The sequence below is a fragment of the Hypanus sabinus genome, chromosome 29 (assembly GCF_030144855.1).
Source record: "Hypanus sabinus isolate sHypSab1 chromosome 29, sHypSab1.hap1, whole genome shotgun sequence".
NCBI classification, from domain to species: Eukaryota; Metazoa; Chordata; class Chondrichthyes; order Myliobatiformes; family Dasyatidae; genus Hypanus; species Hypanus sabinus.
The window spans coordinates 28,038,190-28,058,759 of NC_082734.1; the positions used below are offsets into that span (position 1 = coordinate 28,038,190).

A 20,570-nucleotide genomic window follows, 5' to 3' on the forward strand; every position below is an offset into this window, starting at 1 on the left:
TGCATCAGTCACCTGGACCAGATGGATGGCAGCTCAGTGTTCTGAAAGAGGTAGCTGAACAGATTGTGGAGATATTTGTAATGATCCGATGACTAGTGGTGTTCTGCATGGGTTGATGTTGGGACTGCTTCTTTTCAAGTTATATGTCAATGATTTGGATGACGGAATTGCTGGTTTTGTGGTCAAGTTGGCATAAAATACAAAGATAAGTGAAGGGATGGTTGAAATGAGGAAAGAAGGGAGTTTGCAGAAAGACTTAGATGAGAGAAATGGACAAAGTATTAGCAGATGGAATATAGTGCTGGGAAGTTTATGGTCATGCATTTCGGTTTGTTTCATGGTTATCTTGAGAATAAGAATCTCAGGGTTCCATACTGCATACATACTTTGCTAATAAATGAAGCTTTGAACCAATAATCTCTAATCTTGCCGACAAAGATATGGCCACCACATTCTTCTACTCCCAGAATGTCTTAAAAGCAACAGAGAATAATTTTCTGCTTCACACCAAACCTTTATTAAAGTTTCATAGATTTACCAGTATATACAAACTGCTGGTATTTGAATCCACACTTCCATTTGGTGGGATGAGGATCTAATATCTATCCACACGTATATATCCTGATTCTTATTATTGCAGTTACATTGATTTGGCTCACTGGAAAGATAATTGGTTTGTTCAACTGGAAAGATAATTGGTTTGTTCATAAATTTATATTGTGGTTAAATGTAGCATCTATGTTACTTAACAAATCTATTAGCTAAAACTATTCACTCAACTTATAAAAGGCAATAACCTGCTGGAGGAACTGTGGATCAAGCAGCATCTTGGGTCAAGTCCCTGTGCTGAGGACATCTCTATCAATTCTAATACTTGAGCTTGACCCAGTATCAACAATTCCTTTACCTCCACCCCCACCAACAGATGCTGCCTGACCCACTGAAGATTCCTCCATCTTCCTGTTTGTTGTTCTAGATTCCAGCACCTGCAGTCTCACGTCTCTCTGCTGAAAGTACATCTGTTCCTGCACTTAAGCTTCCAATTGTTCATTGCTGGTGGTCAGTTTTATTGCCTGGATAATTAGTGTGATCCAGTAATCACACTAATCGTGGATTGATGGTGGGAATGTAGCAGCCAGAGGGAGATGACAAGTTCCCCAACAGGCTCTGGGAGGAAACTCTGCTGGTGAGAGAGGGATCCACAGAACACAGAGCAGAGTGGAGGAAGGCCACATTATCAACACAGGGTCAGCTGACCACTGACCCAGAATGCTAAACCAGCAGATAAAGAGGGTGTGGAGCTGACATTCTGTGGCAGTGAGAGTTTGATGAATTGCCCAAGGATAAACACACCCCCTTAAAATTACAGACCTGATATTTCAGGTAATTGTGGTGCAGTGTAGACAGGTATATGAGAGGATTAGAGAAACACATACTCTATGGATAAGAACTGGAGACGTACAGTACTTGTATAATTAGCTACCAAAAAGCTGGCAGAGTCTAGAACCTTGATGTGGGAATGCATAAAATGAACCTCAGGAGATACTTTGGTAGCAGTAGCTCCAGAGTCCAACAACTGCTGAATGTCCATGACCCTACTTGGTGGGGGAGAGTGTCCAGGAGGAGAGGTAGTGTGTGAGATGGGGGTGGGAAGTGGCATAAGAATGGGCCTAAGAAGAAGAAAAATGATTAGCCATGCTTAAAAATTGGAGCAGACTCAATGGGCCAAAGAGCCTAAATCTGCTCCAATTTCTTACGGTCTTCCCGAAAAGCATTTCAGGAATGGAAAAAGTTTTATGAAATACTGTATGAAATTTTTGAAACTCCATTTTGTTGTCTCTTCATGTTTTTTCTTCAGGTACTCGTATATCTTCTGAGCACATTCTGCATCCTCCATCCTACCCTCGACTCTGTATTTCTCCATCTCTCTTTTCATATGCTCCATGGCTTCCTCCAGCTCCTCCACGCTGTACTTTTTACCCTCCTCAAACTTTTTCCCGATCTGCTCAATGATCTCCTTTGCCCTGCGTTCCTCAGCCGCCTTCCTCTCCTGCTCCATCTTCTCCATCTCTTCTTTGATCCTTGAGAGTTCCTTTTCCAAAGCTGACAAAAGGGGCAGAGGATGAATTGGTTAGTCCATGAAGAGAGTGGTGAAGGGGTCACATCTCGAGGTGTGTGAGAGACAAGATATTGACAGGGAGCTTCACTCACTGTCCAATCTAAGACAACACACATAAATGCTGGAGGAACTCAGCAGGTCAGGCAGCACCTCTGGATGCTAGACAGTGTTGATGACAAATGAATAGACAGTCAATGTTTCACCAGAGTCCCTATTTCAGGACTGAGATGGAAGATGCTAGAATAAAAAGGGGAGGTGAGGGGAAATATGCGAGCTGAAAAATGATGGGTGAAGCTAGTTGGGTGGGAAAGGTCAAGGGCTGGAGAGGACACAATCTGATAAGAGAGGAGAGCAGACTATAGGAGAAAGGGAAGGAGGAGGGGACTCAGGGGGTAGTAATAGGCAGGTGAGAAGAAGTAAATGGCTGGGGGGGGGAAATAGAGGGAGAAGTGTTGGGAACTTGTTTACCAGAAGGAGAAATTGATACTCATGCCATCATGTTGGAGGATTCCTGGACAGAATATAAGCTATTGGTCCTCCTCCCTGAGGGTGATCTCTTCTTGGCACAAGGGGAAGCCATGGACCAACATGTCGGAGTGGGAATCAGAATTAAAATGTTTGGCTACCGGTAAGTCCCACTTGTGGCAGATGGTGTGGAGGTGCTCGAAAAACTGTCTCCCAATTTACAACGGGTCTCACCAATGTAGAGGATGCTGCATCGGGAACAACAGACACAATAGACAACCCCATCAGATTTGCAGCTGAAGTATTGTCTCAACTGGAAGGAGTGACTGGGGCTCTGAATGGAGATGATGGAGGAGGCATATTGGCAGGTGAGCACTTCGGTTGCTTGCTGGGATAAGTGCCAGGAGGGTGATTATTTGGGCGGGGGTGTGGTTGAATGGCTAAAGGAATCACAGAGGGAGCAATCTCTGCAGAAAGCAGAGTGTGGGTGGGAAAGATATATTTACTGGTAGGACCCCTTTGGAGATGATGGAAGGTGTGGAGAATGATGTGTTTGGGGATCATGAGGTAGTAGGTAACGACAAGTCGAATTTAGCACTATGAAGGCTGTGAGAAGATGGGGTAAGTGCAGATGTTAGGGAAATGGAAGAGAGGAGTGTGAGGTCAGTATCAAAATTGGAGGGTGGGAAATCCCATTCTTTAAAGATGGGCATCACTGTTAAACCTGTTTTTTTAAAAAAAGTAATCTTTTAGATATTTCTCAGATTATTCTTTACAAATATATATGCAAAGGACAACAACTTCTCCTTCCCTATTAAAGTGCTAGTTTTTAAACTGCCAGTACATGGTCCCTGACCACATGTGTGATAGAATGAACTCTGCCCACAACAGGTGGTGGTCCTAACACAGCACCAGGTGTACTGGAGAATGGTGTGGACACACCTCATGAGCTGTGCCATTTCTAAGCTAGAAGTCAGTAGCCAGTGGTGTCTTTTTGCAGGACTAGGATGAGAGGAATCATTGCACAGAACACACAGCAGTCCATTTTCTCACAGTCAATGGAGACCAGCTCACACCCCAACCACACAAGTACCTGCCCCCTTCCAGGGAGAAGCCACTTATAGATGACACATGCAATCCTCTCTCTGTAGCGAGTCTCCTAGAGCCACCAGCTTGTTCCATCTCCAACGCTATCCTAACCAAAGGATCAGTGGTGGAGGAATCCTCAGACACCTCAGGGGAGGGACCCTCTCCACATCAGGTGTCAGACTGAAGGATGGCTTCATTGTTCCTGGCTCTGGAAGTCCATCCAACTACAAGATCGTTATCCTTTCCCATTATCCCGGATGAGCAAAAGATAGCATGTTCCCTTGTAGGTTCAGTAACACACTGTTTCAGAAAGCTATCACAGATGCATTCTCAGTAGTCTTTCTCAAGATTGCCACGGGGAACCCTGCACTACCTGCCCTTTCCCCTCCAGAACAGGTATACCGATTTGGATACTGTTGAGGGGGATGGCTTACCTGGGACAAGCTTTGGCAGCCGGATCTCTGGCACTGAGTCTGCTTCTGCAGTGCAGAAGGGAGGGAGGAAGAAGAGGAGAGCGGTAGTGATAGGGGACTCCATAGTCAGGGATACAGACAGGAGTTTCTGTGGTCATGACAGAGACTCCCGGATGGTTTGTTGCCTCCCGGGTGCAGGGTCAGGGCGGTCTCTGATTGCGTGCACAGCATTCTGAAGTGGGAGGGTGATCAGCCAGATGTCGTGGTACACATCGGTACCAATGACATAAGTAGAAAGAGTCAGGAGGTTCTGAAGAGTGAGTACAGAGAGCTTGGTAGGAAGTTGAAAGACAGGACCTCGAGGGTAGTAATCTCTGGATTGCTGCCTGTGCCACGTGCCAGTGAGGGTAAGAGTAGGATGCTCTGGCAGAAGAACACGTGGCTGAGAAACTGGTGTAGGGGGCAGGATTTCAGATTTCTAGATCATTGGGACCTCTTTCGGGGCAGATGGGACTTGTACAAGAGAGACGGGTTACACCTGAACTAGAAGGGGACAAATATACTTGCAGGGAGGATTGCTAGTGTTATTGGGGAGGGTTTAAACTAGATTTGCAGGGGGATGGGAACCAGAGTGCCAGAGTAGATAGTGGAACGGGGGTAAAAATAAATGATGTTAGTAGTTCATGCAAAGTCGTAAATAGTAAGGTTGTGTGTGGTGGTAACAATCTTCTGAGGTGTGTATGTTTTAATGTGAGGAGTATTGTGGGAAAGGCAGATGAGCTGAGGGCCTGGATTGACACATGGAATATATGTATATATATATATATATATATAACACACATCATAGCCATTACTGCAACTCGGCTACAGGAGGGGCAGGACTGGCAGCTCAATGTTCCAGGGTTCTGATGTTTCAGACGTAATAGAGGCAGAGGGATGAAGGGTGGGGGGGGGGGCGGGTGCTAGTCAGGGAAAATATTAGAGCAGTGCTTCAGCAGGAAAGATTAGAGGGCTTGTCTACCGAGGCTATATGAGTGGAGTGAGAAGCAGGAAAGGTATGACCACATTAATAGGGTTGTATTGACCACCCAATAGTCAGCAAGAATTGTAGGAGCAAATCTGCAGAGAGATAACAGACAACTGCAGGAAACAGAAAGTTGTGATTGTAGGGGATTTTAATTTTCCACACATTGACTGGGACTCCCATACTGTTAAAGGTCTAGATGGGTTAGAGTTTGTGAAATGCGTTCAGGAAAGTTTTCTAAATCAATATGTAGATGTACCAACCAGGGAAGATGCAATATTAGATCTCCTATTAGGAGGTGAGTTAGGACAGGTGACAGAAGTGCGTGTAGGGGAACACTGGTTCCAGATATCATAACACCATTAATTTCAACTTGATCATGGATAAAGGTAGATCTGATTCTCGGGTTGAAGTTCTAAAAGCGTAGATTGGAACAGTTGCTTGCTGTCTTGAGGCAAGTCAGAGTAGATAAATCCCCAGGACCTGACAGGGTATTCCCTCAGACCTTGAGGGAGACTAGTGTTGAAATTGCAGGGGCTCTGGTAGAAATATTTAAAATGTCGATACCCACGTGTCAGGTGCCGGAGGATTGGAGGATAGCTCATTGTTTAAAAAAGGCTCAAAAAGAAAGCCGGGAAATTATAGGCCAGTAAGTTTGACATCAGTAGTAGGTAAATTATTGGAAGGCATACTAAGAGGTAGGATAGACAGGGACTTATTAGAAACAGTCAGCATGGCTTTGTGCGTGGTAGGTCATGTTTAACTAATCTATTAGACTTTTTCGAGGAAGTTACCAGGAAAGTGGATGAAGGGAGGACAGTGGATGTTGTATACATGGACTTCAGTAAGGCCTTTGACAAGGTCCTGCATGTGAGGTTAGTTAGGAGGATTCTGCCGCTAGGTATACATGGAGAGGGAGTACATTGGATTAGACATTGGCTCAAAGGGGAAAGCCAGAGAGTGTTAGTGGAGGATTGCTACTCTGAGTGGAGGCCTGTGACTAGTGGTGTGCCACAGGGATCAGTGCTGGGTCCATTGTTATTTGTCATCTATATCAGTGATCTGGATGATAATGTGGCAAATTGGGTCAGCAAATTTGCTGATGATACAAAGATTGGAGGTGTAGCGGACAGTGGGGAAGGTTTTCAAAGCTTGCAGAGGGATTTGGACCAGTTGGAGGAATGGGCAGAAAAATGGCAGTTGGAGTTTAATGAGGACAAGTGTGAGGCATTGCACTTCGGAAGGTCAAACCAAGGTAGAACATACAAGGTAAATGGTAGGACACTGAGGGGTGCAGTAGAACAGAGGGATCTGGGAGTACAGATACATATTTCCCTAAAAGTGGCATCACAAGTAGGTAGGGTTGTAAAGAGAGCTTTTGGTACATTGGCCTTTATATATCAAAGTATTGAGTATAAGAGTTGGAATGTAATGGTGAGGTTGTATAAGACATTGGTGAGACTGAATTTGGAGTATTGTGTGCAGTTTTGGTCACCTAATTACAGGAAGGATATTAATAAGGTTGAAAGAGTGCAGAGAAGGTTTACAAGGATGTTGCTGGGACTTGAGAAACTGAGTTACAGAGAAAGGTTGAATAGGTTAGGACTTTATTCCCTGGAGCATAGGAGAATGAGGGGTGATTTGATAGACGTGTATAAAATTATGATGGGTATCGATAGAGTGAATGCAAGCAAGCTTTTTCCACTGAGGCCAGGGGAGAAAAAAAACCAGAGGTCATGGGTTAAGGGTGAAGGGGGAAAAGTTTAAAGGGAACATTGGGGGGGGGGGCTTCTTCACACAGAGAGTGGTGAGAGTGTGGAATGAGCTGCCAGATGAAGTGGTGAGTGTGGGCTCACTTTTGACATTTAAGAAAAACTTGGACAGGTACATGGATGAGAGGGGTTTGGAGGGATATGGTCCAGGTGCAGGTCAGTGGGACTAGGCAAAAAAAAAAATGGTTTGGCACAGCCAAGAAGGGCCAAAAGGCCTGTTTCTGTGCTGTAATGTTCTATGGCTCTATGGTTCTATGGCAGCATTACAGTATAGGGCAATGACCTTTAATATATACATTTCAAACATAAATGACCAGTGAACAATAAAGGATTAATGAGTTAGTATTTATGCTCGAATTTCAATTACATCACATGCTAAGGCCTTCTGTTGTCTCTGCATCTATAACTCTTCAATAAGGATTACCCACTCCTCACTGATGACCCGTACTCCTGCCTCAAATTTACCTACTCCTCTTGGGCATGCCATTCTGGCCTTGCATTTATGTTCTTCGCGAGACCCAACACCAAGCTCTTCTTCATATGAAGATGTCCAAGAACATAAGCACATCCCTCCCTGATCTCACTATGTTTCTGGTGAACAATGAGGTGAAATACTCAGCAGAAATGTCTCACATTTTAAGTTTTCAGACATGAAGAATTAATTTTAAATCTGCAGATGCTCCTTGACCTGAATATTTTGAGCATTTTGTTTATTTTCTTACCAGAGACACGCCTTTGTTCCTCTGTCAGCTTGTTGTCCATCTCCTGTACCTGGTCTAGACGAGACTTTTCCTCTTCCAGGAAACTGTTGAGGACAGCCCACCCCTACAGAGAAGAGAAGATACAATCATCCATATCCAACTCTCTTCCATGACACCAATCCACAAGAGTCCAGAGACAGGCTCTCATCATCAAATGTCTAGTGCTGGGGATTGATATGCAATAAGGGAACTCAACTTACCAATCTACAGGAAATTGGTAAAATTGCAACTGAAAACTATGTGCAATTTATATTGTGGCCTGGATGAAGGCAGAATTTATTTCCTAAATGACACAAGGATAAGTTGCAAGACCGACACATAGCAGTGGCAAAGAGTAGAGAGATATTTTCTGTGAATGAACAAGGATCAGGCAAATCAAGCACAATGTGGGATAATGCAAAATACCATTGTGGCAGAAAGACAAATAGAAGCATATTATCCAAATGGGAAAGTTTATGAAGTTCTGAGATGTAGAGGGATCTGGGTTTCGTAGTACAAGATTTGCAAAATGTTTATGTGCCAGTAAGAGGGAGAGATAGAGCGTGTAACAAAAGTGGAAGGGAAATACTTTAGTTACAGATATATCAGGTTTTGGTGAGATTACATCTGGAGTATGGACAGTATAGGTCTCCTTTAACACTAACACTTCAGTGATGGGCTCCTGGACTGATACCTGGAAGGACATATTACCTTATTAGAGTAGGTAGGACAGATTGGGACTATTCACTTCTGTGGGAAAACACAGAATCAGCAAATGGACTGGATGGTCATGAATTGCAAAGCTGAGTTAGATAAACAGGTAGCTTGATCAATGGAGATATGAAAATAATTTTTTTCCCCTCAATGCAGGATTGGCTCTTGGAACTCTCTCCACTGAAGCACAGTTAAGATTTTTTAAGGGAGAGATTGGATGGCTTTGAAAACCAGTGATGAAAGAATTCTCCCATACTCTGCTCCATTACTGACTCTCCACTCACTGAATCTCCTCCCACAGCCCCAAAGGCACTACCCCCATCACTGACAAATCCTACCACCGAATCTCCTCCACCAGCCACTATAACTGGTTTCCTGATTACAGACTCAATCTACCCAGTTAATCCCATTCCAGATATTACAGAGACTGGATTCACTTTTGTTGGCTGAATGGAAAGAGGCAGAGAGAGGAGTGTTCTGAATTCATGTAAGTCAGAGGAAGGAAAAGCTATGAGAATTGAAAACTAAATGCCTTGCCATAACACACCTCGATCTGGTTCTTGGTCTTTTCTTCATACTCCTTTATGGAATTATCAAGATCCTTCTTCAGCTCCTGGTAACCACCAGATTTCTGATAATGTCCAGATGTCAGGTTTTCCTTAATTGATTCCATTACTTCTTCAAGTTGTGCCTGACAGTGGTCTTGAGACTTTTCCTTGATCTTGGTCATGAGAGACATGTAAGAGGATCTCATTGTCTCCTAGAAGTGAGGGAAAAAAGTACAATAAATGAGGAAACCAAGTATTGTACACTGTCCAGTGTCTCTCAGTGCTTCTCTATAAGGGGAAGATCTGCACAATAACTTTATTTCTGAGTTGCTCTCTCTCAGGGAGAGATCTGTACATTGACCAGTATCTCTCTGTCCATCTCTCTCAGTGGGAGATCTGTACACTAACTATATCTCTGATTCGTTCTCTCTCACGGAGAGATCTGTACACTGACTGTGTCTTGGAGTTGCTCTCTCTCAGGGAGAAATTTGTACTCTGACAAGGAGTGATCTGTATACAAACCAGTGTCTCTGTGCCCCTCTAAGTCATGGAGTAACCTGCACTATCCAGTGTCTCTCAGTCCCTCACTTTCAGGATGATATATCTTTTCTCTCTATTTCTCAGTCTATGTCTGTATGGGTTGGGTCCAGGGACAGGTGTTCAGAGATGAGACAGTTGGTAGTCACTGAACATTAGCAGCTCACCTCCAGCTGCTGGATGTATTTGTCAATGTTGTTGTTCATAGACCTTTTGTGGAAGATACTGAGTGCCTCTATGCTCTTCGTACTGTAATTCTCCATGATTCCGCTCATGGTAAGATCATGAGGTTCTGAGATTTTTTTCATTTCATTGTGATAGAATTTCAGGGCTTCATTTACTGCTGCTTGGTTTTCCACCTCCGCTAATTTAGCGACACTGCTCTCCACACATGGTAGGACCCCATCCGACATCATGCTCACGTATGCCTTGGTCAATTCAGCAAATCCTGTGTGGAATGTTTCGAAAAGTCAGTGCCTGAGGATCTGATCACACCCTCAATTCCCACTCTCCACATCACAACATATTCTTATTCACTTTCAATGGAATCACACCTCCTCCAATTCTCTCTCATCATTCATACACTCAATCCCACTCAGTCTATGCTTCCAACCCTTCCTATTCAAGACCACAGTTGATATTCCCAGTGGGACCCCACACCTTCCCATTCATTCGCAGTGATTTCATGCATTTATTTCTACCCTCTATACTCATGCTGGTATTCCACACCATCCCACTCATTCCCATCTACCTATTCACATTAAGTTCCATTGTACTCACAACAAATGGGATCCAAACTTCTTCCCATAAATGTCCATTGTACTCACTTCCAATGTGATCCCAACCCTTTCCCTTTCACTTCCACTTAACACAATTCCAATGGTCCCTCCCCTTTCCCATTCAATTCCAGTATACAGACTTCCAACTGGATCCCATCACAAACAAGAGAAAATCTGCAAATGCTGGATATCCAAAGAACAGACACAGAATGCTGGAGGAACTTAGCAGGCCAGGCAGCATCTATGGAAAAGGTTGACGTTTAGACTAAAACCCTTCCGTAGGGCTGGAGGGAAAAAAAGCTGCAGAGTAGATTTCAAAGGTGGAGAGGGGAGAGAGAAACACAAGGAGAATGGTCTGGGTAAGCATATGATTAAAGTGTTGGAGAGCAGCAGAGATCACAAAGGGGAGCAGTGAGAGAAGGTTTCACTGAACTCACTTCGAAGTAAAGTTTTAAACTTCTCCAGGGTTGGCACCCTGGAAGAGACTTCGCAGAGTAGTAATCAAATCACAAACAGGAGAAAATCTGCAGATGCTGGGTGCTGCTCCAATTGGATCCAACCTGCTTTTCACTCACGCCTGTTACACAAACATCCAATCGATATTCATGCCATCAGGTTGGAGGCTACCCAGGCAGAATATAAGGTGCTGCTCCTCCAACTTGAACGTGGCCTCATCGTGGCAGTAGACAAGGTCATGAACTGACATGTTGGAATGGCAATGGAAAGAAGAATTGAAGTGGGTGGCCACCAGGAAATACCGCATTTTTGGGCAGACAGAGTGAAGGTGCTCATTCTGATGGAATGAGCGTCGATTTCTTGAACATCTGGTTATTTACCAACCTCATCTTATTCATCATTCTCTATCCTTGTTTCCCACTCATAGATTTTCTTCTTACCTGCCCATCACCTCCCTCTGGTGCTCCTCCCTTTCCCGTCTTCCATTCTCTTCTCTCCTCTCCTATCAGATTCCCCCTTCTCCAACCCTTTATCACTTTCACCAATCAACTTCCCAGCTCCCTTCTTCACCACCTCCTCCAGTTTCACCTATCACCTGCCACCTTATACTTGTTCCTCCCCCCACCCAATCTACTCATTCTGATTTCTCCCCTTACTTTCTAGTCCTGATTAAGAGTCACAGTGTGAAATGATGACAGTTTACTCTTTTCCATAGATGTTGCCTGGCCTGCTGAGCTCCTCCAGCATTTTGTGTGTGTTGCTTTGGATGTCCAGCATCAGCAGATTTTCTCATGCTCGGTTAGTGTGTTATACTGAAGAGAGATGGTGAGGTTTTGCCCGGTTACTCACTCCTGCCCGTGACCAGCTGACCCCCAACAACTTTCTTGACTTTCTTGTGGGTGTAAATGTAATTGATGAGGTTCTGCCGCTCTGTAACAAACTCCCCATCCAGATCCTTGTCCTCCAGTTCCTGGAGCTGCTTGAGTTTCTTCCGGAATGTGGGAGTGGGAAATGCAAAGCAGCAACGTGAGGGAAAATGATTGCGGATACACCTGCGGAGTTCATTATATTCCTTGTCCTGCTCACTGGTCTCACCTGTAAAAAAGAACCAGGAATCAGGCCTGAATAACTTAATGAGTCTGCTCTCCCATTCCCAACAAGGCAACTGTTACCCCCAGGACTGTGGGGAGGAACAGTGGAAGGACAGGAAGGAAATAGAGGGGAGACAGTTTGCAAGGTGTAATGGTGAAGAAAAGGATGTGTGGGAGAGGCATCGTCCATTGTAATTGGGTCATGGGTGACTTGTCATAGACGGGAATGATGTGACATATAGGGTAGTTGAGGATCATGTTCATTGAGAGGGGTGTGTGGGACAGTGGCAATCAGCCAATCGGATGAAACTCTGATGGGAAGGAGCATCATCTGGGTGGGAGTGGTGCATTTATACCATCAAACCAGAGGATGGTGTACTTTGGTATCATTATTGGAAGGAATTGTGACGTAATGTGAATGTGAACAGGGCAGGGGGATGCAGAGTCAGTGGGAATGACAGATGTGAATGGGCCATGGAGACCCTGGAGTGTGTAAGAGGTTCTCAAATGTAAGAGGTTGCCCCTTCCTCCACCACCCTCTCAAACATTGAATTCAACCCTGCTCCCTCCATTCTCTGGCCCCTTTCCAAGTTCTCCCTATCTCCTCAGAGACTGGCATTGCTGCATACTCACTGTCCTTCAGTTTCAGGCTGTGCTCCAGGTACTCATTTGGAGTCACATCTTTTCCATCAATGTGCATATCCAGTGTCAAATCACGGAGCACCCAGACAAATTCAGGGAAGAAGCGGACAAATTCCCAACTGTCACAGTCATCGGGCTGGGCCTTCATCTGGATCCGCTTAGACAGTTCAGTCACAAAACTGGGAGCAACATCAAGGATAAAGGAATAAAAGGTTGGCAGGTAAATGGTGAGGAATGTCAGTCACTGTTCAGATCGACTCCTGAGAGAGAGTTACTGAGAGACACTGGTCAGTGTACAGATCTCCCTCTCAGAGAGAGTGTGTCTAAGAGACGCCAGTCATTGTGGAGATATCTCCCCGAGAAAGAGGGACTCGATGAGTAAAAGGCAAAGCTGCTGCTGTTTGAGAATCCTGGATATCAAGGATTATTGTAAATTTGATCGTGGAAAAAGGTGTCTTGATTCAGAAACAGGCAGCTGGGAGAAAGTGAATCGTTGAACTCATATATAGAATGCCAGAGTAAACTCTGTGTGGAAATTTGGAGGGCAGAACAGAGCATGAGGTGACTTTAGCTGGTAAAATTAAGGAGAATTCTAAGTGACACTACAAATATATGAATGAAAGAAGAGTAACATAGGGAATATAAGGCCTCTGAAAGACCAAGATGGAAATGTGTTTGTGGAACTGCTGGAGATGTGTACTGTTCTCAAGCACTATTTCACTGTCACAGTGGACATTGAAGATGAGTACCAGCAAGCACAGTGGGATCTTGGTCAGCTGGGCTCAGGAATGTGAAATGGAATTCAGACAAGCACATAGAGTTATATTGTGGAAGGACTAATCATTGGAGGACTTCTGCATTGAATGTAAGGGATCTAGATACTTCTACATAACAAAAGCACCTTGAAGTGTTGGATCAAGGTTCCCTTAAAAGGGAGTCACAAGTAGAGAGAACGGGGGTGTGTATAAAGTTTTTAGCATGTTGGACTTCATCAGTTAGTAAACTAAGTTTGAAGTGGGTGGTTACACTATGATTGTACAAAGTGTTAATGTGGTCACACTTGGAGTACTGTGTACAGTTCTTGTCATGCAGTTATAGTAAGGATGTGATTAAACCAGAAAGAGTGCAAAGAAGCATTTTGAAGGATGTGTCTAGGAGTCATGGAACTGTGAGGATAAACACCTTGGCCTTTATTCTTTGGAGCATAGAAGAATGAGGGGTGGTCTCACAGCTGTAATAAAAATGATGAAGGGCATTGATAGGGTCAGTGGTCTTTGTTTGCTAGGTTGTGGAGAAGAAAACTACAGGATATAGTATTACAGTTAGAGTGAAAGGATTAATAAGAACCTGAGATATTGGTTATGTATACATGAAGGATGTTGAGTATATTGAACGAGCTAGCAGAGAAAGTGGGTAAGGCACATACATTAGACACATTTATGAAGTACGTGGACAGGTATGAAGATGATGAGAATTCATAGGAATATGGGAAAGTGCTGGAAAACGGGATCAGCTTGAGAATACATTTTAGTCAGTATGGTCAAGCATAGCCAAAGGGATACCTTCCCTGTTGTATAACTCAATGACTCTATGATTGAGAGACAGTGATCAGTGTACAGATATATGCCAAAAGAAAGGGACATAGAAATGTGTGTCTGTGCACAAATATCTGTTCCACAAAAACTGATACCCGAAAAAATATAACCATAACAAGTGGATGCTTGATAATACAGAGAAGAAAATAAAGAGGTGTGAGAAATGTTTTATATTGTACACTACCTACACCACTAATAGGTAGGGCTAACTTAAGCAACCCTTCGTAGTCTACACCGCCGAGTATACTTAGCAACGTCTGCGTGGTTCCTGATGCAGGCGATCAACTGTGGACCTGCTAGGGTGGAGGTCCTCGGTGCTGGTTCAGCTGCTCGGCCTGAAGGTGGGACCCAGGTGAGTGCTCTGCCCAAGAAAGAACTTGCCCACCTATCACCACCTCCCAGTCCAGCTGGTGGGGCAAGGCATCCAATCCGACATTTACATGACCTTAACCTTTTCGTCAGGTGACCTTCAGCAATTGGCCTCTGCCTCCTCAGGGACAATGTATTCTATTAATCTTACAACCAAACAATGTTAAAAAAACATTCTTTAAAGACAAGGTGATTAATTACTTTTACACAAATCAGCACTTTTGGTTTGCTTTTAGACCATTTAATCAGGTAGACCAAGAATCACATTGTTCTACCCTTATCTAATATCAAGGGTCAATTTGCCCAACATGCAGGTAGACCTTCAAAACAGGACAAACCCACAAATTTCTAAATGTTAACCATTGCCTTGCTGTGTCCATTTTTCAGATCCACACATCTCACCCGTACACTTACCAATACAATATCCCACTGAGAGAGACAGGGGCTGAGAAAAACTTGTCAGCATACGATATCTCCCCAAGACAGTAGGATTGAGAGACATCGGTTGCTGTGCAGATGAGAGAGAGAGAGAGAGAGAGAGAGAGAGAGAGAGAGAGAGAGAGAGAGAGAGAGAGAGACACACACTGGTCACTGTACAGATATCACCCTGAAAGAGAAGGACTGGGAGACACCAGTGAAGGATACTGTAGGTCTTGCAGGGATCGCTGGTCGATGTTTCTTTGCCCATTGTAAATGAGGATGCTGCTCAGAAGGATAGCCAGCGAATAGATGAAATTATCATTCTTGCTGTCTCCCTGCACGTACAAAGTTTGTAGGATAGATGAACAGTTAGTGAGAACTCTTGCTCTGAGATCAGTCTAATAAATAACCGTCCCATTTTTGGATATTTCCTGCTCGGTGTTTACAGAGATTGGTCTGTGAGGCTTCCCTCCACAGCATCCTTCCTGTCAATACCACCAGTGGCAGATGTATGGCCAAGGGAAGCCTCGCCCAGTGCTCACCACCACAGTGCTGGGGGATATCACACTGTCGTGGTACCTTAACATCATTTTCATTCGGGAGAATGTGATGGGAATTGTGTGGGTGGGACAGGAAACGGAGTGGGTGATGGTCTTGTATCACATACAGTTCAAATGAAAAAGATGGCAGAATTCTTCCCTGAAGCTCAGCATGTACGTGATTAAAATGTTAACTAGTTAACAAATTAATAAATTTTTACTTCACATCTAGATTGTGGAGAGAATTTAAACATCCCCATTGCCTGTGGTGGGATTTGAACTCTGGTTTGTGGATCATTCCTGTGGGTTACCCATATGGTAATGAAACCAGTGTTCTGTTATTATCCCAAATAAAAGATAGAATAATAGAATCAATCTGATCAAAACTTAGTCAAAAAAACAGGAATATTCTGAAATAAATATAAAAATTTTGGTAAAATCATCATTTTAACTACAAATGTATATGAATACGACCAACAAGTGAAAATGTAAGTGGGCTCCATCTACTAAATGAGTACTTCATAGAGTCCACTAAAGGAGGAAAACCAGCTTTATAAAAATCCTTATTTTTTTTGTAATTCTGACACTTAAATATCCAAAAGAATCTGTAACTTTGAAAGGAATATTATCGTATATAGAGACAAATTCATTTAAAGGAAGTAATTCGCTTTTACTAAAATTTATTTTATATCCTGAAAAATCTCCAAATTTGTCAAATAATTTCAGCAAAGCAGGAATAGATTATTCAGGCTTAGATATATATACCAATAAATCATTAGCATAAAGAGAGATCTTATGCATGGTCTCATTCATAAAAATCCCATTTATATTTATAGTTTCACAAAGAGCAATAGCAAGGGGTTCTAATATTAAGTTAAATAACAATGGACTTAATGACAGCCTTGTCTTGTCCCCGTGATAGCTGAAAAAGGGGAGACCTACAGTTATTGGTGACAATAGTAGCAACAGGAGCTTTATATATAATTTTAATCCAATTATTAAGTTAATACCAAAAGCAAATTTTTCTAAAACATTAAATAAATATTTCCATTCAACTCGATCAAATGCTTTTTCAGCATCCAAAAATATTACACATTGTGGAGTTTTAGAAGAGGGTGAATATATAATGTTAAGTAATCTCCAAACATTTGAAAAAGAATAACGACCCTTTATAAAGCCTGTTTGATCTTTAAAAATGATTTTACCCAAAATACTCTTCAACTGATTGGCCATTATCTTTGAGAGAATCTTAGCATCAACATTCAGTAATGAGATAGGTCTGTATGAGGCACAATCAGTAGGATCTTTATCCTTATTTGAGGATTAAAGTAATAGAAGCTTCATAGAAAGTAGAGGGTAAGTCAATTTTCACAAAAGAATCTTTAAACATCTCCAACATAGATGGAGAAAGCAGTTTTCCAAATTCTTTTATAAAATTCTACAGGATAACCATCAAGTCCCGGGTCTTACCAGATTGCATTGAAAAAATAGCTTTATGGATTTTGGATTCAGTAATTTGGGCATCAAGAGTTTTTGATCCTCAGCAGAAATATTAGGGAAATCAATCTTTCGTAAAAAGGCATTCATTTCAGAAGAATCTACTGAAGACTGAGATTTATAAAGTTCAGTATAAAAATCTTGGAAAATCTTATTGATTTCTTCATATTCCCAGCCAAGGTACCATCCTTTCTACGAATTTTCAAAATTTGCCTTTTGGCTCCAGCCGATTTTAATTGAAATGCAAGTAATTTATTATTTTTATCTCCAAACAAATAAAATAGGCTCTTTAACTTAAGCAGATAACTTTTGATTGGATGAGTTAATAATAGATTATATAGTGATTGAAGTTCCACCCTTTTCAAAAATAAGTCAATATTAGGGGAAACCGCACAGACATTATCTAAATCTTTAATTTGTTTTGAAATTTTATCTAATTCTGCTTTTGTCTGTTTTTTTTTTGAGTTTAGCTGAATAAGAAATAATCTAACCACGTAAAAATGCTTTGAATGCATCCCATATAATTAATTTAGACATACCTCCTACATCATTAAAAAGAAAAAAATCTTTTGCCTGGCTTTCAATAAAACTGATAAAATCAGAGTTTTGCAGTAAAGTCTGAGACGTGCCATGGTGAACGGACAAAAATGACATAATCAAATTCAAAGGACAAACTCAAAGGCGTGTGATCAGATATAGCAATAGCGTCATATTCACAGTTTTTAACATTAGGCAAAAGGTGGGGATCAATTATAATATAATCAATCCTCGAATAGTTTTTGTGGACATGCGAAAAGAAAGAATATTCTTTATTATCAGGGTGTAAATGCCTCCATAATTAGATCAACCCAAAATCGATCAAAAAGGAGTTGATAACTTATTATCAGTTGATAACTGATGATTATTTGGGATAATAAAAGACCAAGGATAAGTAAAAGTCAAATACAAAAGTTGAAAAAGGACGGAGGTCTCGCTTTGCCTAATCTAATAATGTATTATTGGGCTTTAATTTGCAATATATGTCCTTTTGGTTATATTGGGGTGATAGGAATGATCGGCTAATCTGGGTAGACCTGGAACTGAGAGCTGTGAAACAGTTTTACTTAACTTCGTTATTGGGAGTTGCTCTACCTATACAATTAGCTAAAGTTGCTAATTTAAATTTATATCCTGTGGTTAATCACTCTTTACGTATTTGGCTCCAGTTCTGCAATTTTTTAATTCTATATTTAGTAGTATAATTTATCGTAATTACTTTTTTAAACCTTCCTGGAGTGATCCAATTTTTTGACTTAAATAAAGGTATTAAGTCTTTTTTGGACTTATTTAAAGAAGGCAGATTGATGTCTTTTGAACAATTAGTCGATAAATATTCTCTTTCATAGTTAGACATTTTCTTACAAAAATATTTAAGAAATTTTCCTTATATATTGGAGGCTGACTTGTTAAATACTATTATGAATATGAACCCCTTGATGAAAGGTTCTATTGGAAGAATTTATAATTTATTATTACAATGGGATAAGTGTCCTTTACTTAAGATTAAACAGGATTGGGAGAAAGAACTCAATTTGACTTTTATATGGGAGGATTGGATGCGGATTCTGAAATTGGATAACTCTTCTGTGCTTGTCACTCACTGATTCAATTTAAAATTATGCATCGTTACCATTGGACAAAAGAGAGACTTTCTAAAGTATTTCCCAATGTTGACAAGTATTGTGATAGATGTAAAACTGAGATAGCTACACTGACACATATGTTCTGGTCATGTTCTATATTAAAACCGTTCTGGAAGTCAGTCTTTTTGACAATTTCTAAAGCACTTAGAATCAATTTACAACCTAATAAATTGACTGTGCTTTTTGGAATAATTCCTCAAAATATTCATGGTATTTCTCTGTCTGACCAACATGTTATTGTGTTTGTTACATTGATAGCTAGGAGGGCCATTTTGTTGAAATGGAAGGACATACCTGCTCCTACTTTGTCACAATGGTTCTCTCAAGTGATGCTGTCTCTAAGTTTGGAGAAAATTAGAAGTCAAACCTTTGAACCTTTATTTGATTTTGAGAAGAGATGGGGCTCATTTGCTCGTTACTATCATTTCAGTTAACTGATAGATTTCCTCCGCGATCTAAGTGTAAATTTTGTTTTGATATATGTTTTCTTCTTGTTGGCAGTTTGATGTTTATTTTTAGAAGCTTTCTATGGTTTTTTTTCTCACTTTTCTTGCTTAGTAGGGTTTTTCTTAGTCACAAAAATTTTCAATCTTTAAGATAATTTTTTGAGGCATTGAAAGTGTTGTTACTTTGATGTACCTGTGTATTTTTGAATAATAATAATAATAATAATAATAATAAGAATAAGAAAAAGAAGAATAAGAAGAAGAAGAAGAAGAAGAAGAAGAAGAAGAAGATTTGAAAAGAAAGCAGCCAGTCTTCTGAGGAGGGGAATAGTTGAGAGGGAGGGACTGACCTTCTCAGAATCTCCAAGACCTTCAGTGTCCAACAACAGGAGGACCTCATTGGGTCTCTGAGGGAGGGATCGACACCACATCCAGATTCCTTTGGTGTGAGCCTGGACAGATGAATCCACTGAGAATCCTGCAGAGGGAGAGAGACAGAGAGGGACAGAGAGGTACACTTTGCAAGAACATAAGTGGATCTGTGATCTTCCATAGCACAAAGATGTGCAGATTGTGAGTATCCTATCCCTCATTTGTGAGTGAGGGATAGAGTTTGAGAGGAATTGTTGGGAGCATGGGAAGAATAAAATTCGATTGCTGTAGAATTTGTGAAAGAGGACAATTGATGGTCAATGCGGTGTCAGTGTTATAGCAAGTAACTCTAGTCATTATTAATGAGACCAGTGTGTTCTCTGCATTCAAGATATGAGGCAAGCATGCAGTTTAAGTTCCTCAAATTTCTCTAGATCAATTGTCCAAAACAGTGATGGGAACACCAATGTGACACTAGTGGATGTCTCCAGTACATTTCCCACTGTTGACAGCTTGACAATACAAGTGTGCTCTGTGTCCCTGGTCTCAGGATAATTTCTGCAAGACAGATAGTAAACAGAGATGAAAGGTTAGAGGTGGAAGTTTACAGCCACTGCCCTTACCCTTCTTATCTCCCGCGAGACAGTTCATGAGGTAGGACTTCCCTGTACGAACAGCACCAACCATAACCACAACAACCATTGGAACCTCGATGGACTGGAGGAGCTCTAGAGCCTCTGGGTTCAGCTGCAGCTTCCCGTCTGTGTTATAAACCAGTGGCATGGGTATCCCCATCTTCTGTTTGTTGTCATCTGACTGTCCATTTGAGAAATAGCTACAAGGTCAGAGCAAGAGAATCACACACAGATTGAATAAGAGTAAATGTTAATCTATAGTATATCCCAGCCCCCAATACCACGTATTGTATCCCTGCCTCCACATCGTTGCTGGGGATTTGTTAATTTATATCTACTCCCTCTGAACACCTGGAATAGATTAAGACCTATAATTCACTCTTGGGAATCTGTTATTCAACATATTAAGTCCCCAGATCCCTGCATTAAATTCAAGCCTCTAAAGCAGTCCCAGTGATCTGTTTAATACAGAAAGTTCCAAACCCCGGGATTACTCCTGGGAATCTACTGCTGTACAATATAACACCCCAAAGAACCCTTCTGCTACACACTCCAAGGGATCTGTTGTGATATTGTCATGGTCCTGACTGAATAGCGGCAGGCCTCCAAGATCCAGCGCTCCAATT

General features: G+C 41.8%; 1 protein-coding gene across 1 annotated transcript in view; it reads right to left on the minus strand.

Moving 5' to 3' along the window:
• Positions 1-501: 501 nt before the first annotated feature.
• The window catches only part of LOC132383167 (guanylate-binding protein 1-like), a 33,186-nt gene continuing 13,117 nt past the window's right edge, over positions 502-20,570 (minus strand). The window contains exons 2-10 of the mRNA XM_059954038.1: positions 19,933-20,144; positions 19,288-19,415; positions 14,999-15,108; positions 12,381-12,568; positions 11,506-11,751; positions 9,589-9,869; positions 8,884-9,096; positions 7,605-7,707; positions 502-2,103 (exon numbers count right to left, since the gene is read on the minus strand). Of these exons, the coding sequence (XP_059810021.1) occupies positions 1,754-2,103; positions 7,605-7,707; positions 8,884-9,096; positions 9,589-9,869; positions 11,506-11,751; positions 12,381-12,568; positions 14,999-15,108; positions 19,288-19,415; positions 19,933-20,144 (1,831 nt within the window). The 3' untranslated portion in view covers positions 502-1,753. The remainder of the gene's footprint in view (positions 2,104-7,604; positions 7,708-8,883; positions 9,097-9,588; positions 9,870-11,505; positions 11,752-12,380; positions 12,569-14,998; positions 15,109-19,287; positions 19,416-19,932; positions 20,145-20,570) is intronic.